The sequence below is a fragment of the Phragmites australis genome, chromosome 13 (genome assembly GCF_958298935.1).
Source record: "Phragmites australis chromosome 13, lpPhrAust1.1, whole genome shotgun sequence".
In the NCBI taxonomy this organism is placed as follows: domain Eukaryota; kingdom Viridiplantae; phylum Streptophyta; class Magnoliopsida; order Poales; family Poaceae; genus Phragmites; species Phragmites australis.
The window spans coordinates 23,189,770-23,214,795 of NC_084933.1; the positions used below are offsets into that span (position 1 = coordinate 23,189,770).

The window sequence follows — 25,026 nt, forward strand, 5'->3', positions numbered from 1 at the left end:
AAGGGAGCCTCAAGCTCTCAGTTAGACCATATATTCTTGTAACCAGACATTTTCCCTGAGGGATCCCCCTTCGGGGAAAGTTATTGCATCCATACAGGAGTAGGGTATTACGCCCCCGTGCGGTCTGAACCTGTCTAAACCCCAGTGCATTTGCTTCCCTTTGCACTAGGTCGATCATCCCCCACCACCAGCCGTTGCATTTATTTTCACTCCCATTTATTTCTCCGACGAACTCATTCAGGATCATCCCCCCGGCCGAATCTCTAAAAAGGGGTCTCTCGGGATCCCTGCGACAGGAGTTAATCCTCCGACAGCTGGCGCGCCAGGTACCCACGCGGTGGCCGAGCACGTCCTCTTGGTGGGCCAGCGAGTCCTCCCGGGCACCCAGATCCGCCGCCGTGATCTCATTGTCCACCTCCCACCAGCAGATATCTTCTCTGATCTTCCGGAGGTCGTCTTCCCAACGCTGGAGGTCGGCGCGCGTCTGATCGGCCTCGCCCTCCCAGCGGGTCAGCTCGGCCCGGAGCTCCTCCACCGCCTTCTCGCGGACTGCGACCGCTGCCTCCCTCTCCTGCGCCTGCCCCGCCCTGGCAAAGGCCTCGGTGGCCTGCTGCCGTGACTCCTCAACCAGGCGGGCGGCGTCTTCTCGCTCCCGCGCGGCTTCGGCGCGGGCGACCTTCAAAATCTCTCGTTCCCGCACGACCTCCGCGCGGGTATCTTCCAGGAGTTTCTGCTCCCGCGCGGCCGCCGCGCGGGCCTCTTCCTGGGCGCTCGCAAGCTGCGCCCTCTCCAGGATCAGCCGGGCGAGCTCTGCTTCGAGCTGCCCCTCCTTTGCGTCCACCGCCGCGCCCAGCCACCCGACCACCTCCTGGACGCCCTCGATCGCGGCCAGGAGGGGGTCGGCGGGCCGGCCGGGCGCCGATGGAGCGCCAGCCTCCCCGCGATCTGCCTCCGGCGGATCCGAGGCCCCCATGGGACGCCACACCACCATCCGCCCCGGGCTCTGCATGCCCGGGGTAGGTTCCACCGGTGCCGAAGGCTCGGGCGTCGACCGCATGCCTGCCTCGGCCGCCGCATCCGCCGGCCCCGTCAAGGCCGCTGTCTCCGCCACCATCCGCCCCGGGCTCTGCATGCCCGGGGTAGGTTCCACCGGCGCCGAGGGCCCGGGCGACTGCTCCGTCCTCCCCTCGGCCGCCGCTTCCGCTATCCTCCCCTTGGCCGCCACGTCCGCTGGCGCCCCCACCGTCGCTGCATCCGCCTGCCTCGCCGCGGCCGGAGGGCTTGGCTCTGGCCCCGACGCTCGAGCTCCTTCAGTCGCAGTGGCGCCTGCGGTCGGCCTGCGGGAGATAGGCGAAGATTAAAATCAAAGCTCAGTTCGGGCAAAGAGCGCCCAAGAAAGAGCGAAGAATGAAACTTACCCGGTCGACGTCCCCCGGTACTGCCATTTGGCCGCCGGGAGCCTGAAGTCCGGATCCGACGGCGCTGGCCCGGAATCCTCCCGTCTCCTCTTCCGCTGGGGGCTCGGCGGGGCCGCCGCGCGGCTCTCAGGCGCCGCCGCGCGGCTCTCAGGCGCCGGTTCAGGCCCCATCCGCACAAGTCGCGGTTCCAGTACCGGGAACACCGCCGCTGCCGACGACGACGGCGGGGAGTCTGGCACTGGGATATAGACTCGGGGGCGCTTCCCCCGATCCCCCGGCACCGCCACCTCTACGACGTCGGCGGTGCCCTCTTCTCTGGTGCGGCGGCTGCTGCCCGCAGCGGCCCCGCCACCAGCCCGCGCCGGGCTGTTCGTGGCCTCCTCGCTGATCAGCTCGTCCAACCCAGGGAGCTCGGAGGCCTCGGGGGTCCGGCTCCTCGGCCAGTCCACGATCCCCTGGGCATCGAACTCCGGCAGCTACGCCATGATCGCCACACGATCGGGGTTGGCGCAGAGCGCCATTTCCGGCCACGGGAGCTCCGCCCGGCTCATGTCCTCCACGCCGGTCACCACTCGGGTCATGCCCTTCAGCTCCGCTGGGCCCAGGTCCCAGCTTGCGCCGATTTGGGTCCAAGTGATGTTCTCAGACCCGGTGTAGAACCAGCACGGCCGGGCCCGCTCCCGCAGGGGCGCCAGGCGACGGCGCAAGAAGTCCGCCACCACCATGACCGAGGTCAGCCCGGAGTCGCGCAGGAGTCTGATGCGCTCGAACACCGGCTCCAACCTCGCGTCCTCCGGCGGCGGCACCTCCCACGTCAACCTCTGAGGTTCCGCCGCCGCTTCTGGTAGAGCAAGACGATCGTGGGGGTCGACATCGACGAAGAACCAGTCCCGTCGCCATTCCTCCCACTTGCTGCGTAGTACCTGGGGGATGTAGTGTTCCCCCAAGCCGTCTCGTAGCCGAAGGTTGCAGCACCCCGCGACGTCCGCCGTGGAGTACCCTCTCTTCTTCCCAGCCGGCCGCAAGACGAAAAAGTGTCGGAGAAGCGTCGCCGAAGGCACCACCCCCACGAACATTTCGCAGAGCTGCGCGAAGACCGCCAGTACCACGACGGAGTTGGGGCTCAAGTGCACCAGCTGGATGCCGTAGGTCTCAAGAACTTGGAGGAAGAAGGTAGAGAACGGCGGCACCAACCCCGCCGCCATGAAAGAAGTGAATAGAACAATCCGCCCAGGAACGGTTGTCACCGGCGGACACCACCACGGCTCCCTCCTCCCCCTCGGGCACCAGCAGCTTCCTAATTTTGGCCGCCGCTTCTTCATTCCTCAGACGAGACTCCGGCAGGATGCCGTCCGGAGTCTTGTCGCAACGGCCTCCTCCGACTCTCGGTATCTCGACGAGAGCGGAGGTGTTCCGGTGGTGGAGAGAAAGGAGGAGAAGCGCTCCGGTCGCCTGAAAGTTTTCTAAGGGCTTCGGAGCACGGAGGAGGCAAGAGCAAGATTGCAGGAAGGCGTAAAGAGAGGGACGGACCGATCCCCTCCCCCTTTTATATCTCAGAGTTCAAACGTTGCCGCCCAACAGTTCGCTTGGCGAGACGGCCCCCTCGATCGGCGCAACTGTCAGGCGTATTTTCCTCGATCTGCGCGGCGACCGCGCGTGCCGCCCGTACGGTTGTTATACCCTTCGGGAGTTGTGTGGACTCGCGTCTACTCGTCTCCCCGCTGGGCCGTACCCGAGGCCCGGATCCAAAAGGCCACCTCTTGAAAGCCTGCCATGTGGCGTCCACGCCAGCCTCGGCCTCGTCCGCGATGAAGGGCCCATCCGCAGTCTCCGTGCCATCACCTACCAATGGGCCCGGGGGCTGCTGTCGGTGTATCAGGAACCGGGGGTCTCTGAGTCCCGAGGCCAGGCCAGCCGTCCGTCACGCGTCACTATCCTGCGAGGTCCCTCCTGCGGGATGAGGAAATTCTAAGTTCCGGGAGAAGGTGCTCAGGGTCACAGCCTCTAGTCCCCGAGCACCCCAGTTCCCCGACGACCCGCAGAGTCCAAGTACCGGGAAGAAAGTGCTCGGGGAGGTGCCCGCTCGCCCCCGAGTACCCTAGTCCCCCGATGGGCCGAAGAGCTAAGTGCTCGGGAGAGAGTCCTCGGGGCTGCGCGTGGCAGCCCCCGAGCGCTCGGTTCCCCGAAGGTTCTACAGAAGTGCTCGGGAGAGAGTGCTCGGGGCTGCACGTGGCAGCCCCCGAGCACTCGGTTCCCCGAAGGTTCGCGCAAAGGCGCTCGGGAGAGGGTGCTTGGGGTTACGCGTGGCAGCCCCCGAGCACTCGATTCCCCGAAGGTTCGCACGAGGACACCCGAAGCCCCGACGACCCAGAGGGGCCCGCCGACGAGGTGTCGACTAGTCAGAGGTCCAAGGCCGTATTTAATGGACATGCGCGGCCTGACATCCTGACATCCCCAACTGCTCCCGCCGCAGTGTCAGTCCCTGCCATGCTTTGGCAGGGGGGCGTGGGTCCATTAATTGCACGGGTCCCGTCCCGTATCATCCGGTGTGTCTCGGGATAACGTTGCTGGGATCAAGGCGTTCCTTCTGCCACCCTGCCGTGGCAGAAGAACAAGACAGGGTGGGCGCGCCGGATGCCGCTATGGCTGCCCGGTGGGCCCTCTCAACGGCGCCCACCGCTGGGGCGTCCACAGCGGCGGGCGATCGGGCGACGCGCCACTTTTTTTCCACTGCCCCTGTCACTTCGCCTAGAGGGAATGACGACGCCTTTCTCAGTCGTGGCGTCTCGGAACTTGTGCCTCCTCTTTCCCGTTCGGGGTATGTCGTGGCCGGCGAGTGCATAAAAGGAAGAAGAGGCAGAGAAAAGAAAGGGCGGCCCCCGAATCAGATAAATTGAGAAAACATCATCGAAGGCAGACCAAGACAACCCGAACACACGAGAAAACATCCGAAGACAGATCGAGACGATCAAAGACATCATCCGAAGAACACCGCAAGCAAGCTTGAGTAGAGTTAGAACAAGGGATCCTCAAGCTCTCAGTTAGACCATATATTCTTGTAACCAGACATTTTCCCTGAGGGATCCCCCTTCGGGGAAAGTTATTGCATCCATACAGGAGTAGGGTATTACGCCCCCGTGCGGCCCGAACCTGTCTAAACCCCGGTGCATTTGCTTCCCTTTGCACTAGGTCGATCATCCCCCACCACCAGTCGTTGCATTTATTTCCACTCCCATTTATTTCTCCGACGAACTCATTCAGGATCATCCCCCGGTCGAATCTCTAAAAAGAGATCTCTCGGGATCCCTGCGACAGGAGTTAATCCTCCGACACGTGTGTGTGTGTGTGTGTGTGTGTATATATATATATATATATATATATATATATATCCACTTGTCATAGTCGTGCTATAGGAGCTACAATGCTCGACGCACTGAGAGCGCGTGGAGTCACGACCCTTTAGCATATAAGTTATATGTATGCAAGTCGTCGTGGAGCTTGAGGATAGTGTTGAAGACGATTCGAGCCAGGCTTGACTCGGCTCGTGAAAACTCAATGAATTGCAAGCTCGGCTCGATTCGACTCAGTTCGCAAACCGAACTAAAATACTGGCTCCCCGTCTGTTGTTGACTCGAGCTTGCTCGCGAGGGCTTGCGATCCTGCCAGACCATCAGTATGCACACATTATCTCTATTTGTTCCCACAGCATTTCTTTTCTATCATGGCCTGGAGAGTCCAGTTAATGATTCATCTAAGTGTGACAATACCGTCTGGTAATATGCTTAATAAATAAAAATATGGAGTCTTAAATTACTAGCCGACACGGCAGTAGCAGAGTAGTAACCAGCAAACACATGGAAATTTGCATTGCAAATCAACATCACCCATGTTAATCAATCAATGTATTTTACAACCACCACCACTCAAATAGTCAAACTAGGTTGGCTTCAAGTGTTGCAAACTTGCAGTCCAGCTGAAGCATGCGCAAATCACATATCATTTTATTACAATCTGTCCACTACATAAACACATGGATTCAAATCCGCACCAGAGCATAGAGAAATTGCATCTAACCACACCAGTTACATAAATTCAAATCAAATCTCTACCATATTGCAACTCTGCAAGCAAACTAAGAGGAGAGAAGAAAGATGATTGCAATATCTCGGTAGGTTGAAGAGGTCAGGGTTAAGTTCTTTAGTGGCGTGGGGAGGTCGACTACTGTAGAGAGCTTAGGGACGTCATGTTCCTCGGCTGGGTGTGAAGGCCAGAGGCGGAGATCGGGGGTCTTCTATTGTGTCGGGGTCGTCAGCGACAGAGGGCACCTCGAAGGCATTAGGGAGGTCGACGGTGGAGAGGGGGTGGGAGGTTGGGCGGTGCTAGGATCCGAGGCGGCCGCGGGAGCGTTAGAGCGGGTGGGTGCTGGCCACAAATTCATTGGACCAGTGAGAGGAGCAGCGCTGCGGTGGTGAAATGGGGAACGAGAGAACGGGGAACCAGGGAAGAAGAAGGGGATGGGACAGGGAGGAGTGGCGGATGCGGCATCCAAACGAGATTGATCATCGACGATTGGTGGGGAGAGAAATGGAGCAACTTCACGGTCTCACAGAAGAACTAGGTTTACGAACTGATGTTAGACTATTGAGCTGAGCCAGGGGTCCATGGGCTCGGTGACTTGCGAGCTAGCTCGTGCTCAACTTGATTCACAAATGAGCTAGTAATATGGTTTAAGCTTAGCTTATTTAGCAACGAGCCAAGTTAAACTAAACCTCCATAAATTCGAGCTAGCTAGTGTGTCACGAGCTTTTTTCCAGCTCTACTCGGGGAGCTAGAGCTCTCCAGTGTCATTTTCCACGAGCTGGAGCCATCGTGGAGGTGGAGAATCAGGATGGCATGACGTAGAGTACAACGTGACTATTGCTGGATGCTCTGATCTGTAGGTGAATAACGCTGCTATTATTTTGGTGGAGTTGAGCTTGTTGATGGATCCAAAGGCCACTATGGAATAATGGAAATGGTAAGCATGTGCTGACTGACATCTTCACCTGCCCAATCGTATGCTGAAAGATCAAGGCGGGTACGTGAAGACAGACGTGACATCTTCACGAAAATTGCGCCTTGTGGACTGAACGCGGTTCAGGAACTGCACGTGCAGTTGTCTAAGGCCGGCCGGTCGGTGCTCGAATCTCGGCTCGTCTAAAAACCTTCAAAGAAAGCTGGATCAAAAAGAGCTTTTTAAAACGCGGTTCCTCTAACGTGACGTAGACACATCGCCTTTGACATATAAGGCTGTGTGTCGACGACGACGACGACGACGACTTCACGTGTGACGTTACGACCTTCTTCCGTCTGGACTCTGCAACACTCGGTGTTGCGTGCCAGTCTAGAAGTACGGCAGGATTGGAGGTGGGCGATGGTAGTGCTGAGCTGATGGTGTGATCCTCTGTCGGATTTGCTAGGTCGTGTATGAGTAAGTGAACAACCTGTACGACGGTAGTGGCTAGGCTTTACGAATTACGATTGCACCCATTTTGTGGTTATGAATTCCCCAGCTAATATTGAAAAGCCAAGACGACCTATCAAAACCCAAACTCCGTACACAAGATCGAAACGCCCAGAAGATCTATTTTTAGCGATCACTGGAGTGCGGCGCGTGCACCAAAGTCCAAAGGGGTTTGTACGAGGCCGCTGTCACATGCACAACACGTGACTGCCACGTATGTCGCCTTGCCACCAGATCTGTTACTGACGGATCACCAGTTCACACCTCCAAGCTATGAGAATAAATCGCCAGTGGTGGGCTCATAGTTGCCAGTCTCCTATTTTCTTGAAGTACTATCGAACAGTACCAGAGCGAGACATACCCCATCCTGCTGCTCGAGCTCGTGGTGCACGCTCATGGAGGGCGCCATTTCCAATCCCCCGAACACAAGGTAATTGCCATAGCTTGCTGCGCGTTCCTGCGTGTAATCTTGCTAAACATACGAACTCTAGCACTGGATGAGTAGCAGTCAATGGATCGTGGCGCGTACTTACCGGTCGTTGCGGCTGGCAGGATTGCCGTGGTCACCGGCGGGAACAAAGGGATCGGGCTAGAGGTGTGCCGGCAGCTGGCCGGCAACGACGTCACCGTCGTCCTAACAGCCAGGGACGAGACGAGGGGCACAGCGGCCGTCGAGAAGCTCAGAGAGCTGGGGCTCTCCAACATCATTTTCCATCAGCTGGAGATCACCGATGCCACGAGCATCGCTCGGTTGGCGGATTTCTTGAAGACCCGTTTCGGGAAGCTAGACATTCTGGTAAGTCGTGTTTGAAATTTTGAAGGATTGATATGGCCGGAGCGATGACGACCGATTGATGTGGTTCCGCTATTTGTAGGTGAATAATGCCGCACTTGGTGGAATTGAGTACGTCCGCGATCCTGTTTACGGTTCAGCGAGAGAGGAAGAGGTGAGCATTAGGAGGTCAAATAATGTTGCAGGAAATCGATCAGCTCATCTTCTCCAACGCAAAATTCTTGTGCGTTTTTGCTCGTATGACAAACTGAACAAGTTTTTGTTGTTGATGCGTGCAACAGTTGAGTGGCATGGATATGGATCAGAGACTGGGATGGTTGTGGGAAAATTGCCGGGAGACCTATGAAACTGCGAAAGAAGGCCTACGGACAAACTACTACGGCACAAAGCATGTAGTCGAAGCCTTGCTGCCTCTGCTGCAAGCCTCCACTGATGGAAGGATAGTTAATGTCTCCTCCCACTTCGGGCAGCTAAGGGTAAGTTCTTCTGACCACTACGTGCAATCCAATGGCAATGCATGAATGCATCGTATATACAAACAGAGTTCAGATATGAATGAAAAGTTCTTCCAAATCTGACCAAAGGCGAATATGTGGCTATGCTTTTATAGAAACCAGCAATGTGATCCACGCTAATAGCGTGACTAATCTTACTGTAATATTTTGTCATGATAAATTTTAATTAAAAATTAGTATATTTAATTTTTTTAATGATGCTAGTGTCATTTAGTTACAAAACGTATATAATTAGAATAAGAGAAAAAAATTATGTTACTGGAAGAGAAAATTATTTATGCTCCAAACTTGTACCTGAATTGTGTAGATGTATTGGTTTGATTCATATACGATGTGATGAATTGTCAAAATCGTATGTCAGGTGTAGACAGTCTAACTAAAATCAGAATAGCTTTGTCTCACCTACATCTTATGCCTTGCCTGTTGTCTGCTTAATACGATAACCTTAAGCTACACAGTGCTACTTAATCTATTATTTTAGTAAGAATTTTGAATTATTATTATTATTATGAATTTAAGCTATTGATTAATTGTATTTTATATGGACTCTTTATTTAACTATTTGATTTTTATAATACTTTTTAAGATTATATTTGGTATGGACCTTTCTTTTTTCTATTATAACCCCAATTTTAATTATTATTAATTTTATTTTTATTTGGACTCTTTATTTAGTTACTTTGCTTCTCAAACCGTATAGAAATCGAACTGCTAGTTTTTAGATGTTCATAACAATGAATGGTCTCGATTCTTTTCTTTTCTTTAGATTAATGTGGTACTTTTTTAGCCTTAAGAGCGAACATTGTGGCTCCTTTTTCCCTTAAATATTAAGATAACTAGCAAGGAGGCCTATGCTAATAGCATGATTAACCTCGCTGTAATATTTTGTCAGATAATATTTGATTAAAAATTAATCTCTTTAGTTTTTTATGAGGTTAATATCATTTAGGTACAAAACACATAAAATTAAAAAAAAGATAAAAATTATATTAATAGAAAAAAATTATTGATGCTCCAAACCTATACCCAAATCATATACACATATTTGTTTGATTCATATATATTTTGATCGACTGTCAAAATCGTGTGTCAGATGTAAATAACACAACTAAAATCAGAATATGTTTGATTTGCCTGCCGTCTGCTTGATGTGACAATCTTGAGTTACACGGTGCTTTTTAATCTATTATCTTAGTAACATTTTTTAAATTCTTTATTATTTTTTATTATGAATTTTTGCTATTGATTAATGGTATGTTACATATACTCTTTATTTAGGTATTTGATTTTTATAATAATTTGATTTTTTATAAGACTATATTTGATATAGATCTTTTTTCTATTTTAACCCTAATTTTAATTATTATTAATTTTATTTTATTTGTACTCTTTATTTAGATATTTTGCTTCCCAAACTATATGAAATTGAACGGTTATTTTTCCATAATTTTTAATTTCGAATTTAGGTATTTATTAATCACATTTGTTATAGATTCTTTGGTTTCTAAATTTAGCTATTTATTAATCATATTTGATATGAGCTATTTAGTTTAATTTAAACCATTAGATGTTCGTAATAATAAGTGATCTATATTATTTTTTCTGATTAATAACGTGGTAATTTTGTAATCCTAAGAGCCAACATGATAACTCTTTTTTCTCCTTAAATAATAATAAAATAGATAGATAATAAAGAACCAAACTAGATAATGCGATCTTGTCGCAACGGGATAGTAGAATATATAGTAGTTTCACGCAGGTTTAGTCCTAAAAAGTCTCAAGTTCCATAGAGGTTTCATGCAAGTTGCAAGGAATGATCAAAATCAAGTTTAGAGAGGTTCTCTAAACTATCCGAAGAATGAAACAGTAACAAAAGTTCTTCTCAATGCAGCTTTTCAGAAACGAGGAGCTGAAGCAGGAGCTAAACGACATTGATAACCTCACCGAGGAGAGGTTGGACGAGCTGCTGGACATGTTCCTGAAGGACTTCAAGGCCGGCACGGTGGAGTCACGCGGGTGGCCGATGGCGTTCTCGGCATACAAGGTGGCCAAGGCGGCCATGAACGCGTACTCGAGGATCCTGGCGAGGAGGCACTCCGAGCTGCGCATCAACTGTGCACATCCTGGCTACGTCAAGACCCATATGACCATAAACTCGGGGTTGTTGACGCCAGAGGAAGGTGGGAGCAGGGTTGTAGCGGTGGCACTGCTCCCGGAAGGTGCGGCGACCGGCGCGTTCTTTGAAGACTTCAAGGAGTCGTCGTTCGTGTGATTGTGGCTCGGCCTCTCGTAGCCGCGGATGGTCTCGGTGTTTGGATCACTCAGGACTCAAGACTACATACTACGTCCGGCTTACACTGAAATTCAACGTGGTATTGTCGCACCCGATGGCTTGTGGCCATCAAGACGTATAAAATATGATTAGGAGTAAGTGTATCTTACCTAGATTTATACTGTGTGATTCGACTGAGTCTAGATTCATGCGATATGGTGATATTTGTATCGTCATCTCTATATGGACGTACTTATACATTTCATACTATGCTAGTACTATAAATACAGATCCCTGGTCATCAGGCCACGGGCCGATCAATATATTTGGTGTTGAATTATGAAACCTACGGTTTACATATGAGTGTTTTTAATGATTTATTTGTAGACGTGTGATAGTAGGCACATTAGCGGGTTTGTGAGTGCAATGCGTGAGTATGTGCGCTTCATTCTTATACTCAGGAAAAATAAAATCTAGTCATGATCGAAATCTAGTGTGAAAGATTGAAAAGTATAAAACCCATATTTAGCGAATGGGAGTACCGTAGTACATTGTACTCCGAAGGGGTTTACCTTCGAGGCCGTTGTCAAACACTGAAACACACCATCCGAGTAGGCCACCTTGCTGCCGGATATTTGCCTAACTGATCTTTCATTTGCTGCCGGCCAGACAACCTAATGAAGACCGCACCAAGTTACGGATCATCGCTTGATTGGCTCAGTTCCTGAAGGCACATTTTGGGAAATTAGACATCCTGTGAGTCGTCTTTCGAACTTTGTAAGAACAAGATTGATTATTAGACGGATATAAATAGGTGTCTCAATAATTTTTTTACAAAATCGATGATTTTTTTATATTAAGATCACCTAATACACCTTAAAGCTTAAACGAAAGCAAAAATAGAGAGAATTTTTAACAAGAGAAAATCGAGGTAACATAATTCCACGGATAGTATATGAACCATAAGTTTCATTTAAGATCAATATATGTGTCTTGGCACTCGAAAGATCACAACTTACAAAGAAACAAGAAAAGATGAACACCGAGCAACGAAACTCTACAAATTAATTGTCTAGAGGCAAAGGAATTTAAGACCCCATCACATAAGCGTGTGTATACGAACTTTATGCCTCTAGCAACAAAAAAATTGATCTCACAAGATGCTTAAATTTCAGCTAAAAAACCAAAACGAAAATCAAAACCGGAAAATAAAAAACTTACAAACTTGCAACAGAACTAATAGAGGGAAATTAGAAGGAGGAAAATTTAAGCATATGTAAAAACATAAACTTTATTACTCAAAGAGGTTAGCCCTATTTTAGACAGATTACAAAGATTTATCTCTCAAAACTCTCAACTATTACATAGGCTAAGCCCTCGTACTTTTCTGCTCTAAAACCCTAACTCTAAGCTCTAAAATAGGTGGTACAAGGAGGCTCAAGTGGCTGGTTCAAATTCTCTCATAGCCCTACCTTTCTATTTATAGGCCTAGAAAATTTGATCCCTAAGTTTACTAATTTTGTCTTAAAATACTTCTCTCTTGTAGTACACTTCTACCTAGCACCAAAGATATTTTGGTCTATTTTCTTCTTCATTCGTCAGACAGCCGTGGCACCTTTAAGACTTAGCTTCGCCTTAACGCAAGCTTTACGATGGTGCCACGTACTCCTCCAGTCCTCCCACGATTTTGAGACCAAACTGTGAAACCGCTTGCACGCTTCTCAAAGCGTGACTCGCTACCTTGCTTACACCTTAAACAAGCGCTTCGATGTCAACGCGTGTACTCTGCAATGCGATCTTGACCATCGGTAAGTCTCTCCTGATCCCGATCCTTCAGACCGTCTTATCACTTGCACCGGCATCCCTTTGCTTGACTTTGTCAACACGTTGTCTCCATCCGACTTATATGCTCTGCTTGACCTCCACGTGTTCAGCTAGAATCACCCTTGACTCCACCTGACCTCTTTGATCGTCCGGCACCAAGCACTCCGTTTTGCTATGATCATCCCGTCATCGATCACCAAGTTACATCCATCATATGCACACTATAAGATAAGTAAACACATATCTCAAACTCCAATTTCAGTTAATCCATAATCATTATGCTCAAATGAAATCCTAAATCAATTCAAATCACATCAAAGCGCATGCAAAATCGAAGATCATCAAGCTAAATAAATATCAATATCAATTATTTATCACAAATAAACCAATACATATTTTAACTTAGTACGGTAGACTTAATTTTAAAGGTTTCGTATGGCTTGTGACTGACATATGAAGTTCTCTGTTAATTAGTAGGTAATAATGCTGCTGTTGGTGAGGTTAAGTTACTAGAGTTTGTTCAAGATCCTGAAGATGCTCCAATAGACGAAAAGGTGAGGTTACATGTTCTGATGACACGGTTAAAAAACCGACGGTAACCGCTCAAAAACCGTGATAATCGACCTTCTCGATCCGGTCCGATTTTAGAAACCGAATGGTAACCGAATTTGAATTAAAAAAATTCAAAAAAAATTCAAAAAAAATCTTTAAAAAACTAGACACAATTATAAGACCTTCTGTGAATTTTGTTTTAAAAAAATAATGTCGTTTGCATCATATTCTATAGGGAGGAAGTTTGAAAAAAAATGAAAAAAATTGAAGCGTGCGGCTCAGTTATTAACTCATGTTAAGGAAAAGTTTAACATACAAATACATATTTTTTTGTGTAAAACATATTTTAAGAGAATCTTTAAAATTGGTTTCACTTTATTGAAAGTTTTATTAATTTCTCTATGATTTTTACAAAGTTCACAAGCATAAAGTGAGTATGTTAAGAAACTGCACTGTAATTAATATTTTCATGTCTACTATTATTTTTCCTACGTAAATCATAGTATAAATAAGCTAATGAAAGTGGTTTCACTAATTTTTGAGGTGTGATGGGTCAGTTATGAATTAATCTAGTCGCAACACATTTACACAATCATGCATGTTACAATAACTAATTAATGAGTTCATGTATTTTTAAAAGACATAGGATCATGTAAGTAGACTAAAAAAATTAGTTTCATGATTTTTGGATTAGCAAAGAGTAAACTATGCATTTAACTTAGTTTAACAAATACAATTTCTCACAGAAAAATTTGAACTTTTTTATGAGTATAAATACTTTTATCATGTAGATCATGTTATAAGGAAACCAACAAAATTTGTTTCACTTGATCCGAAGCTCAGATGAATTAGTTATTGATTTTACAAGATTGAGATAATTTTTGGATTTTTTTGTTGAACTTCAATGAAAATTGAGAAAACCGCTCGATAAATCAAGAAAACCGAGCGGTTACCGAGAAAACCGAGCGGTTACCGATAATACGGAAAATTCGAGAAAACCGCTCGATAAATCGCAAAAACCGCTCGGTAACCGGTCCAAACCGACCGGTTACCGAACGGCTAAAATCGTGATTTTTTTTTTCAAATTTCAAATTTTGCCAAATAAATTTTCTTCGAATTTTTTTAAATTTTTGACGAGTAACCGTAGTTATCGCGAATTTTCGGTTACCGGTAACCTTAACCTTGCTGATGACAGTCTCGTATGCCAAACTGAACAGATTTATTGTTGGTGTGTGCAACAGTTCAGTGGCATGAATGCGCGTCAGAGAGTTGAATAGTTGTGGTAAAATTGCCGGGAGACGTACGACGCTGCAAAGTCAGGGTTGCAGACAAACTACTACGGCACTAAGCACTGCTGCCTCTGCAAATTGGCCAATTCTCCGTTCAAATATTCGATGACTGCGAGCAGACGACTAATCGAACACCGCACATAGGCTAATCTTAAAAAGAAGAAGACTGCACACAGGTATTTCTCCGTTCAAATATTCGATGACTGCGAACACACGACTAATCGAACACCGCATATGGGTTAATCTTAAAAAGAAGAAGACTGCACACAGGTATTTCTTCGTTCAAATATTCGATGACTGCGAACAGACGACCAATCGAAGACCGAACATAGGTTGATCTTAAAAAAAGAAGACCGCACACAGATATTTCTCCGGTTGTGGGTGAGAGTCTCTTTTACTGATGTATATACCGAGTATCGACCAGATTCTAAGCGAGACATCTCCTCACTCTTCCTTCGCTCGAGGTCGTAGTGAAAGCTCATGGAGGCCAGTCCCCCGAACACAAGGTACGTGCCATATCTCCATGCTACGTTCTTGCGTTCAGTCTTGCGAAAACAAGTGTCAGTACCTTAATTAATGTACGTAGTACACTACTGGTCATTTGACAGGATCGCTGTGGTCACCGGCGGGAACAAAGGGATCGGGCTTGAGGTGTGCCGGCAGCTGGCCGGTAATAGCATCACCGTCGTTCTGACGGCAAGGGACGAGAAGAGAGGCGCGGACGCCGTTGAGAAGCTCAAAGAAGTGGGGCTCTCCGATGTCATTTTCCATCAGCTGGAGGTCACCGATGCTCAGAGCATCGCTCGGTTGGCTGATTTCTTGAAGGCACGTTTTGGGAAGCTAGACATCCTGGTAAGTCGTCTTTCCAACTTCTAAAGGTTTGATGTGGCCGGTGACTGATATATAGATGAACCTCTCGGTTTCTACCTAGGTAAATAACGCCGCAGTTGGTGGGGTTGAGTATGTCCAAGATCCTGTTGATGCGTCTATAACGAGCGGGGAAAAGGTGAGGTTACATCTTCGGCTGATCGGAGGTATTAGGAGATGGAGTGTACTGTGTACATCGAACAGTGTTGCACACCAACGTGTCCTATGCTCGGTGAAACTGACATGTTGGAAAAGACGCGTTCTGAACTTCGATCTTAGGCCAAACTGAACGAGTTTATTTTTTGGTGCGTGCAACAGTTCAGCGGCATGGATGCGCGTCAGATGGTTGAATGGATGTGCAAAAGTTCTCGGGAGACTAACGACGCTGCAAAGGAAGGCCTGCAGACAAACTACTACGGCACGAAGCATGTGACCGAAGCCTTACTGCCTCTGCTGCAAGCCTCCTCCGATGGGAGAATCGTTAATGTCTCGTCCGAGTTCGGGCTGCTAAGGGCAAGTAATTCTGATCAAACTATTCTCCAGTCCCAATGCCAGTGCGGCGGTGCGTCATATACAACAGACGTTAAACCTGAAAAACTCTTTAATTCCGGTGCAGCTATTCAACAACGAGGAGCTGAAGCAGGAGCTGAACGACGTCGAGAACCTCACCGAGGAGAGGCTGGACGAGGTGCTGGCCAAGTTCCTCAAGAACTTCGAGGCTGGCGAGGTGGAGTCGCGCGGGTGGCCCATGGCGTTCTCGGCGTACAAGGTGGCCAAGGCGGCCATGAACGCGTACTCGAGAATCCTGGCGAGGAGGCACCCCGCGCTGCGCGTCAACTGCGCACATCCCGGTTACGTCAAGACCGACATGACCGTAAACTCGGGGCTCCTGACGCCCGAGGAAGGCGCGAGCAACGTGACGAAGGTGGCGCTGCTGCCCGCCGGCGGGCCGACCGGCGTGTACTTCTCGTTGGGCCAGGAGGCGTCGTTCGTCTGATACCGTTGTGCTGGCCGGGCAGGACCCATATACAGACACTGGCCTCCCTCGTCCGCCGTTCTCCGACTGTGTGTTACGTGCAGCTTAACTAGCTACTTTGAGATTGCGAATAAAGGATTGCTATTGGGTCTTAGTTCGTTTTCTTGCCAAGCGTGACAAAAAAGTTGTCCAAATTCGGCACACACTGATATTTTTTGGTCGAGCAGACCAGAGTTTTTTCCCATGCCACTGTGGGTGACAGAGGCAGCGCGCCGCATGTGGAGGACTGGCAGAGCTGCTCCTGCGCGCGAACTGCCCGCAGCGCCTGCTGCCGGGAGAACGGCCTGCGACGGCAAGATTTGTTTCCTGACAAATTACCGGAAGCAAGACTAGCAGAGGCATCGGAAGCATTATTGGGCTTGCCAGGGCTTCACGGGCTTTGCTGCAAGGCCTCTCGCTCTATCTTCTCGCAAGCGAACTGCGGTAAGTGTGCACTACCGCATACCGAGGCTCAAAAAAATGTCCCAACGGGGCAACTCGCCTTTGTCATGGTCGGGCCTCAACAATAGCTCAACCAGTGGGACCATACAACACTTCGACTTCAATCCGCCTGTTATCTATACTGGAATCCAAGCCGCACGTTTTGATCGAACGGTTCCCGTGAACCCAACTGATTTTTTTTTTTAAATTGCAAAAACCCACTTGTATGACATGCGGTTTTCATTTACTCACTTACAAGAACTTTCAATTTATTCTTATACCTATAAATTTAAAGTGTTTTAGATACCTCTTTGGACCCATACATCACTTTGACCATCATACATGTGCGCCATATGACCGTGAATCATGCTGCGTGGTTTCCGTCGGCTCATCTAGCATGGCGGGTGTGCGGCTTGGCTCCTCTCCATAGCTCGGCTCCCCTGCATCATTCTCCTCTCCCAAGCTTATTGCCTTAGCACCCCTACACCGCTCATCCACCCAACGCCCCTGCCATCAGCCGCCGCCCCTCGCCAAGATCTTCATCGTCGCCCCTCCCTCATCCACCGCCCCTCCCTCAGCTACTAGATACACTGGATTCAAATATGGTGACCGTCGGATTTCGTACCTTCATCAAGGTCGGTCGCCCTCCTTCCGCTTTCGAATCTGACGTATCTAGTTGTCGATAAAGGGGCGGTGGACGAAGGAGGGGCGACGACAGAGGTCTTGGCAAGAGGCGGCGGCTAATGGCAGAGGCGCTGGGTGGATGAGCGGCGCTGGAGCGATGAGTTTGGGAGGAGACCACGATACAAAGAAGTCGAGCTATGGAGAGGAACCAAACCACACACCCGCCACGCTAGATAGGCCGATGAAGGCCATGTAGCACGATTTGCGCCATGTGACACACATGTATGATGATATCTTAAAAAAACTTTATATTTACAAGTGTAGGATTGAATTGAAAGTTATTGTGATAGGTAAATGAAAACTTTTTTTATATACGTGGGTTTTTTTTTGGATTGAATTGAAAGTTATTGTGATAGGTAAATGAAAACCTTTTTTATATACGTGGGTTTTTGTAAAAAAATATTTAAGACGCTGAACCCAGCGCGGCGACACCATGTCCCCAACCCAGCGCAGATGTGCCTGCCATCGTCCACCGCCGTCTCGACCTACTGTGCAATCCGCTGCCGCCGTGCTCCCGACATCTCGGCCACCCCACGACCGGAAGACGCTAGGTGTTCATGTGACGACAGGGGCCGAGCAGCTGAGAGATCGCCGCCGGTGGGCTCCTTGGCTGATGGCGATGGTGGCGTGGCGTCAGCACAGGGGAGAGCAGCCATACGGGACCGCCCGGCGCACGAAAACTGAGACCGGCAGTTGCTTTCTTGCTGCCTCTACTGCGAAATAGACGACTGGATTTTTTATAGCCAGGGTTACATAACGATTCACGAGCCTGCAGGAAAGCGCGCCGGCGCCAAATCACGAGCGCTCGCCGCAGGCGTTACGAACTATTCAGACGCACGCCCCCATCAAGCTCCTCAGTGTTGGGAATTGGATCCAGACAGTGCCGCCATGCTGACGTCAGCGCTGACATCAGAGCTGACAGGTTACACGCACAGTTTTGGGGCTTAATTTTTCTTACGTGCACAGCGCACCAGAAAGTCTTATTTCCTTAAAGAAACTTCCATGTTTCTTTTATCTGTAATTTTTCTTCAATATGCCATCTGCTAAATTTGACAATAAGAAGTTTAATAGCAAAATTAGTTTCTCAATATGATAGGTTCAGATAGAAGCCGTTCTCACACAAGTTGATGTTCGTAACGCATTAAGTGCAAAACCGACTGACATGACAGATAATAAATAAGAGGAATTGGATGAAAAATTAATCTTTGCATACAACTCAGTTTTTCTACATATGTTTTGCGTGAAGTCATTAACAAGATGACTGCCGCCTCATTGTGAATAAGCTGAAGGTATTATATATGAAGAAAAGTCTTGCTAATAAATTGCGTCTCAAAGAGTGTCTGTACACGTATGGGAGAAGGTACATCTATTCAGTCACATCTTAACAAGTTTAATTCGCTCATCATTAATCTTGAGAAGTTAGATGTGAAAATTGATGATGAAGATAAGGCTATTCTTCTGATGTTATTTTTTTCTTACTAACTTTAAACATTTCAAGGAAATTATTTTTCATGGCAATAACAACCCCCCCCCCCTAGTTTTTAGAATGTTAAATCATTTTTTGTCCACATAGAAATTTAATGTTGATTGTTGTTCTGAATTTAATGCTAAGAGTTTAATTGTTAGAGTTAGATCATCACATAAAGGTACCTCTTCTAGATCAAAGTCTAAATTTAAATCAAGAGACCATACATCTATTACTATTTACTGTAAGAAAGATAAATCTCTAATAATATGGTATATGGTACAATGGTGGCTCATATTTATAGGCGCTGAGGAGTTATGTTGGACTAGAACTCTATATGTATTTGAGGTATCATATCTTAACAAACATCCCTCGACTCAAAACCTATATAAATATGTACTTGAAGAAGTTGTCTCCGAAGCCACGAAGGACTGCTAAGCACCGCGAATACCTACTAAGTCCAAGCATTGAGCTTAGTATTTGAGAGTGACTTGGTAAGCATATATGTGGGATTTTCTTCGATATCTTCCGAACAATAACTTGCTCTTGAGCAACAATATCACGAATAAAGTGATGTTTAATATAATGTACTTGATTTTATCACGAAACATATCATTCTTGGTTAAACAAATAGCACTCTGACTATCACTTAAATAATATTAATATCATGTAGAATACCAAGTCCAGAAACCCGACCACGCAACCAAATAGCTTCATTGACACCTTCAGTAGCTAAAATATATTCTATGTTAATTGTAGAAAGAGCATTAACAAACTGAAGTAAAGCTTTTCAACTGATGACTGAACCACACAAATAGAAAATATATCCAGAAATAAATCTTTTATCAATAACACCAGTATAATCGGAATAAAAAAACCAAAAAATTATTTGCCTTCACCTTGTCTTATCAAACATTAAGCAAAAATTAAAAGTACCTTTTAAATAACGAATCCACTTAAATACATTCCAATGCTCTTTGCCAAGATTATGCATAAATCTGCTAACCACACTAACTCCATGAGTTAAATTTGGTTAAGTGCAAATCATAATAATCATGAGATTTCTCAATGCACAAAGTTGAGAAAGAAGGAAGAGAGGAAAAATCTCAAAAAGAAAAATCTGCTGAGGTTAGTTTTGTTGAAAACAAATTTGATGTTGATGCCTTAATCAGCACGGCTAGTATGAGGAATCGAACTGCCTGGATTATTGATTCAGTTTGCACTTTTCATATATGTTAATGTAAAGAATGATTCTTTATTTATGATTTTGTTGGTAGTAGTGAAATTTTGATTGGTGACAGTCTTCACTTAAAATTACTGAAATTGGTCTTGTTCATATTAAAACTCATAATGGCACTGCTATGACCCTTACAAATGGTCATCATGTTCCCCGAATAAAAAAATATTATTTCTTTAGACACTATTGAATTTTTAGGATATAAATAATCTGGTAAAGGGTAGGTTATATATATAAATGCTGAGTTATGTTGGACTAGAACTCTATATGTATTTGAGGCATAATATCCTAACATAAACAAATCAGCCAGCTGCGATGATGCAACATTGCAACCTTATATTATATACACGTCTCCACTGACGTACGGCGAGATCGGTTTGCTTGTGCTGTTTGTTGTGTAGACTCTGGATTCTTTTTTGTCAATCAACTATAGAGATGGCGTGCGCCATGCTTATCGATAACCATACGAGATTACGGGACAGTAGCACTCGCATTGGTTTGGTTCCTGCCCCCGTCACCAACTTGCTATAAATATCGGAAATGCTTCCCTTTACCCTACTGATGTATCGGACAGACGACTAGTTCAGTTCACAGTATTATTGGTCAGCTTAAAAATATTTTTTATCTTCAATGATTAGACGTTTAAATTTAATATTTTAATTTATTATCGTAGTTATTTCCATATATTACATCTCGAAAATCTCTTGCTTATAGATCCAGACAAAAAAATTATCCATTCGAATTAATTCCTTATATCTTCAATGTTTCAGATATTTAAATTTAATGTTTTAGACGTTATGAAAATTTGTTGTAGAAGTTCTTCGAGAATGTTGCATTCAGGAATCTCTTGTGTACAGATCTAGATCCGAAAAAATTATACATTCGAGTTAATTCCTATATTTTCGTATCTTTAATGTTTCAGATGTTCAAATTGAATGTTTCAGATATTGTAAAATTTTGTTGCAGAAGTTATTTTTTATGCTGCATCTCAGAATATAGGAATTAACTCAAATAAATAATTTTTTCGGCTCTAGATGTATATGCTTTTTTGATGCATTTTTTTATGTTACGAATGTTGATTTCAAATATTACATACGTTAATCTTCAATGTTGAACAGTTACAATGTTTGATATATCGGACGTTCCGACGCTAGCTTTGCCATATAAATATAGTATGCTTAACCTTCGCCACGCTCAGTCAACACATCTCTGTCTTCACTCTTGCCTTGCAGTGTAGAGAGTCTGATCTTGGTGATGAAAAGAATCAGCTACCCCGACCCTTCTGATAAAAGGCATCTGCAGATCTTTGCTCGTGTGTACAGATCAATATTCACATCTCAGTTTGTGCGGATTTGTTTCAGGGTTGCCGTTGTCACCGGAGGGAACAAAGGAATTGGGCTGGAAGTATGCAGGCAGCTGGCTTCCAATGGTGCCATGGTCATCTTGACGGCGAGGGACGAGAAAAGAAGAGCAAAAGCAGTGGAGATGCTTCATGGATCCGGGGTATCTGATGTCGAGTTTCACCTGTTGGATGTCAGTGATCCATCCAGCGCTGCCTGTCTGGCTGAGTTTATCAAGGAGAAGTTTGGCAGGCTAGATATACTGGTATGCTCCTCTTTTAACTGTCCAGAACTCCTGATATCTTCGTATCATGTACAGCTTAGTAACCCTGATACCGTTAGCTCTGCAGATTAATAACGCAGGGGTTATAGGCGCAAGCGCAAATGCGGAGGTTGACGCTACAACACCAATTCAAGAAGTGGTAAGCCCACTGACTTCTCCAAGATCATTGTTCACATTCAGTACATAGCCATGCATGAGTTCAGTTCTTCAGAACAAATCCTAACAGTAGCGGCACTGCTAGAACTTTCAAGGCACTACGCACTACTGCGGTACTGCCTGCAAGAATGCAAGATTTGCAGCATGGCATAAACTCTTTTCTTGGTCTCTTGAACTATAAGTGGTAAACTAAACTTAACTGGTTGCATCAAACTGCTCGTAGGCAAGAGCACAATGGAGCGACTCCAATGGCTGCTGCAGCACTCCATGGAGAGCTATGAGGAAGCAGAAGAATGTCTGAAAATAAACTACTTCGGCACCAAATATGTCGCAGAAGCATTCCTCCCTCTGTTACAGTCCTCCGACGGAAGGCTTATCAACGTGTCCTCCAACTACGGACTTCTCCGGGTATACCTGTCTGAACTAGTATTACATCAGAGTTATCAGGCCTTGCTCGTGCAATGATCCTCAATATTTGTCCTTTAATACTTCTACTCCAGTATTTCAGTGGCGAAGATCTTAAGAACGAATTGAACGACGTCGACAAACTGACCGTAGAGAGACTGGATCAGATGTCAGAATCGTTCCTCAAGGACTACAAGAATGACCAGCTGAAATCTCATGGATGGCCTGCCGATGCGGAGTACCTGGCCTACAAGGTGTCCAAGGCTCTGATCAATGGCTATACCAGGATACTGGCGAAGAAGCACCCCGAATTGCGCATCAACAGCGTGCACCCTGGCTACTGCAAGACTGACATCAACTTCGACACCGGAGAATACACCGCGGAGGAAGGTGCCAGTTGCATTGTTGCGGTGGCCCTGTTGCCGGAGGGAGGCCCAACAGGTGCGTTCTTCTCCCGCACAGAAGGAGCATCCTTTGTGTAACTCTTAAAGGGTACTCAGTGATAGAGTGAATCTAGTATCATACTTGAATTATGTTTGCTAGTACTAGAACAACTGCTCCTCATTGGAACATTCTGTTCTCTTCAGAACCAGGATTGTAAAGCTTAGCATCAGATGATGTGTGTCAGTGCTCCTGTGACTGGTTTGTACAAGTATTACACACACATCTGTTCTCATAATTTGTGTACAATCTGTTTATGTATGTCATGTTAGGATTCCCTTTTGATTGATGATAGAAAAAAATAATTTGAGTTTGGTACCTAAGGACTGATGTACCAAAGTTTGGTACCGGAGAATGGAGATACCAATTTTTAGTACCGCTCAAGTTATAATTACTGGTACCTAAAGGATGGTAAAAAAGTTCTATGATCAAATTCGAAGTAGTACCTTTTCTTACAAAATTACAATTTCAAAGCAGTAGTTTGCTTATAAATTACAATTTTCCTGTGGGATTAACACAGCTCCATGCCAAAATTGTCATTGTCATGAGCCTCAAATGTAATGAAGGCATTTGGTACACTTACAGCTTGACAAGCCAAGCTCACAGAGTAAGAACAAAAATGAGGAGGGAATGAAGAACCGCTGTAAAAATGGCAAACAGAAACTCCGGATAGCGTCTTAATATATATGATGCGTTTGCTCCTAATTGTCCCCTACTTTCTCATCTTGCGGTGGCGGCGGTTGCTCGTCGGCCACCACGTCCGGCAGCGCCTCCTGGGACTCGCTCTTCTTCTTCATGTGGTTGTAGCTCCCCTTCTCCATGAACAGCTGCGAGAAATGGATCTTGCAGTACAAGACCCCGTTGAGCGCGGCGTAGGAGGACGTGGTCAGGATGCAGCCACCGTGGGAACATTTGAAGCAGCTCTTGTGGTACGACTCGCCTTCCAACGTTAACTGAATAACAGGACAGTATGGTAGTATTACGGTGTCATTTCTCCAAGGTTAACCGCATGTTTGGCGATTCAACATTTTCCTTTTACGTTGAGGGAGTACAAAAATGTGCAGCATCTCTGTACCTTCTCCAGCGGGTACACTGTTTTCTGGCAGGCTGCACACTTATCCTGAGTACCAGAGAATGCAGAAGATAACTTGCTTGGAGCCCTTGCCTGCAGAGAGATTCCAATTTGCATTGCAAAAATTTATCCAGCGTCACTGCAATAAAAGCAAAGACATTCTAAACGAAATCAGGGTGGTTGTTTTCTAGGGCTGTACCAGCTCGCCCTTCTCCGAAGATTTGCCACCTGAGTTACACAACAAAGTTTTCAGAATAAACCATTTGCCATAAGAGATAGAAACATTTTGGAAACACTGGAGATCAGGTCGTGGTGCTACCTGGCGTGAACTTCTTGGAGAAGCTCCCGGTCTCCTTGAAGAGCTGCTCGAAGTGGGTCTTGCAGTACAGGACACCGTCCATGGAAGAATAGTTGCACATCTGCAGGCGGTCAATGCATACAGTTTGACGCGTTAGAAAATAGAAACTCTCATTTCTTCAGCATTAACTTGCAGAGATCAGACGGAAGCTGTAGTCAATTTTATTTAAGAGCAAGGAAGCTATGGTAAATTTTACTATGCTACGTCCAGGCCATTTGCATGAGGAGGATCAAAGGGCGCACGCACCGAGAGGATCCCTTTGCAGTGGCTGCACTTGAAGCATGTCTTGTGGTAGGGGACGCCGTCGGCCGTCAAGAGGTCGATGAAATGGACGGTCTTGTCGCACGCCGTGCACTTGTCCTGCGTGCCGGTGAAAGACATGGTGGCGACGCCGTGCGCCTGCCTAATCGCCTCCCTTCTCGGCTCGGATAAGTAAGTAAATAGACGAAGCGGTGAGAGCTCACGATGGTTAAGGGAAGCAGAGACAGGAAACGAGAGCTCGGGAGCAAACGTAGGGCGCGGGCGGGCTCTGCGCCGCACAGACCTCGTCAAGCGAAAGTTCCATTTAGAAGGGGCGGTGAACTGGTGATCTGAGCTCACGCTCCCATGATCTTGCTATTTTTTCGTGGCAGAGTGCTGAAGGTCCATCGTCTTTGGCCCAACAACTCCGTGCCGATGGCCCGGTAGGCCCATGCAACCCTGTAAATAGGCTAATAGCTGCATCCTTGTGATTCTTGTTTTTTCTTGTGTGATTCATGTGTGAGATTTCCATACCAACAAGTGAAAGGACCGTGTTCCTGTATTTGACAGATGATTGTCTGGAGAGCTTTCAACATCTTGCTGACAGAGTAAATACTATAATATTCTTACAAATTACAATGAATAGGTGGAAAGAGCATCCTACTGGTTAAGCATTTTCAGCATGACAAGCGACCATTAGGGGACAGCTTTGTGATGCACGAGGGGGGGAAAATAGGTTAGTGGTGCAAGTCTGAACACAAAAATTGATGCTGTCTGCAAGCACATCCCACATCCTGTGGGCTAAGAAAACGATGGTATATATCGCTACTACATTTTGGTCTACGTACTGTCAGAC

The 25,026-nt window shown here is 46.6% G+C and overlaps 3 protein-coding genes across 5 annotated transcripts; 2 read left to right on the top strand and 1 right to left on the bottom strand.

Moving 5' to 3' along the window:
- The first annotated feature begins 7,198 nt into the window (after nt 1-7,198).
- On the top strand, nt 7,199-16,163 carry LOC133888781 ((+)-neomenthol dehydrogenase-like). Of its 3 annotated transcripts, none has more exons than XM_062329143.1 (5): nt 7,199-7,351; nt 7,474-7,717; nt 7,797-7,868; nt 7,996-8,190; nt 10,121-10,796. In XM_062329143.1, the coding sequence occupies exons 1-5, from the start codon at nt 7,317-7,319 to the stop codon at nt 10,499-10,501; spliced, it is 927 nt and encodes a 308-aa protein (XP_062185127.1). In that variant the 5' UTR covers nt 7,199-7,316; the 3' UTR covers nt 10,502-10,796. The 3 variants fall into 3 exon arrangements, with proteins under 3 accessions (XP_062185127.1, XP_062185126.1, XP_062185128.1); XM_062329142.1 differs by lacking the exons at nt 7,474-7,717; nt 7,797-7,868; nt 7,996-8,190; nt 10,121-10,796 and adding exons at nt 14,775-15,018; nt 15,098-15,172; nt 15,352-15,546; nt 15,650-16,163 and having other exon boundaries at nt 7,248-7,351; XM_062329144.1 differs by lacking the exons at nt 7,199-7,351; nt 7,474-7,717; nt 7,797-7,868; nt 7,996-8,190; nt 10,121-10,796 and adding exons at nt 14,513-14,672; nt 14,775-15,018; nt 15,098-15,172; nt 15,352-15,546; nt 15,650-16,163.
- Nucleotides 16,164-21,081: 4,918 nt separating this feature from the next.
- Nucleotides 21,082-22,712, top strand: LOC133888783 ((+)-neomenthol dehydrogenase-like). Its single transcript, XM_062329147.1, has 4 exons — nt 21,082-21,480; nt 21,566-21,635; nt 21,869-22,062; nt 22,155-22,712. Exons 1-4 carry the CDS (start codon nt 21,130-21,132, stop codon nt 22,539-22,541), a joined length of 1,002 nt encoding a protein of 333 aa, XP_062185131.1. The 5' UTR covers nt 21,082-21,129; the 3' UTR covers nt 22,542-22,712.
- Nucleotides 22,713-23,200: 488 nt separating this feature from the next.
- Nucleotides 23,201-24,336, bottom strand: LOC133889078 (LIM domain-containing protein PLIM2b-like). The gene is made up of 5 exons (XM_062329533.1): nt 24,186-24,336; nt 23,892-24,000; nt 23,772-23,800; nt 23,576-23,665; nt 23,201-23,453 (listed from the first exon to the last, which is right to left on the bottom strand). Exons 1-5 carry the CDS (start codon nt 24,309-24,311, stop codon nt 23,202-23,204), a joined length of 606 nt encoding a protein of 201 aa, XP_062185517.1. The 5' UTR covers nt 24,312-24,336; the 3' UTR covers nt 23,201.
- Nucleotides 24,337-25,026: the final 690 nt, after the last annotated feature.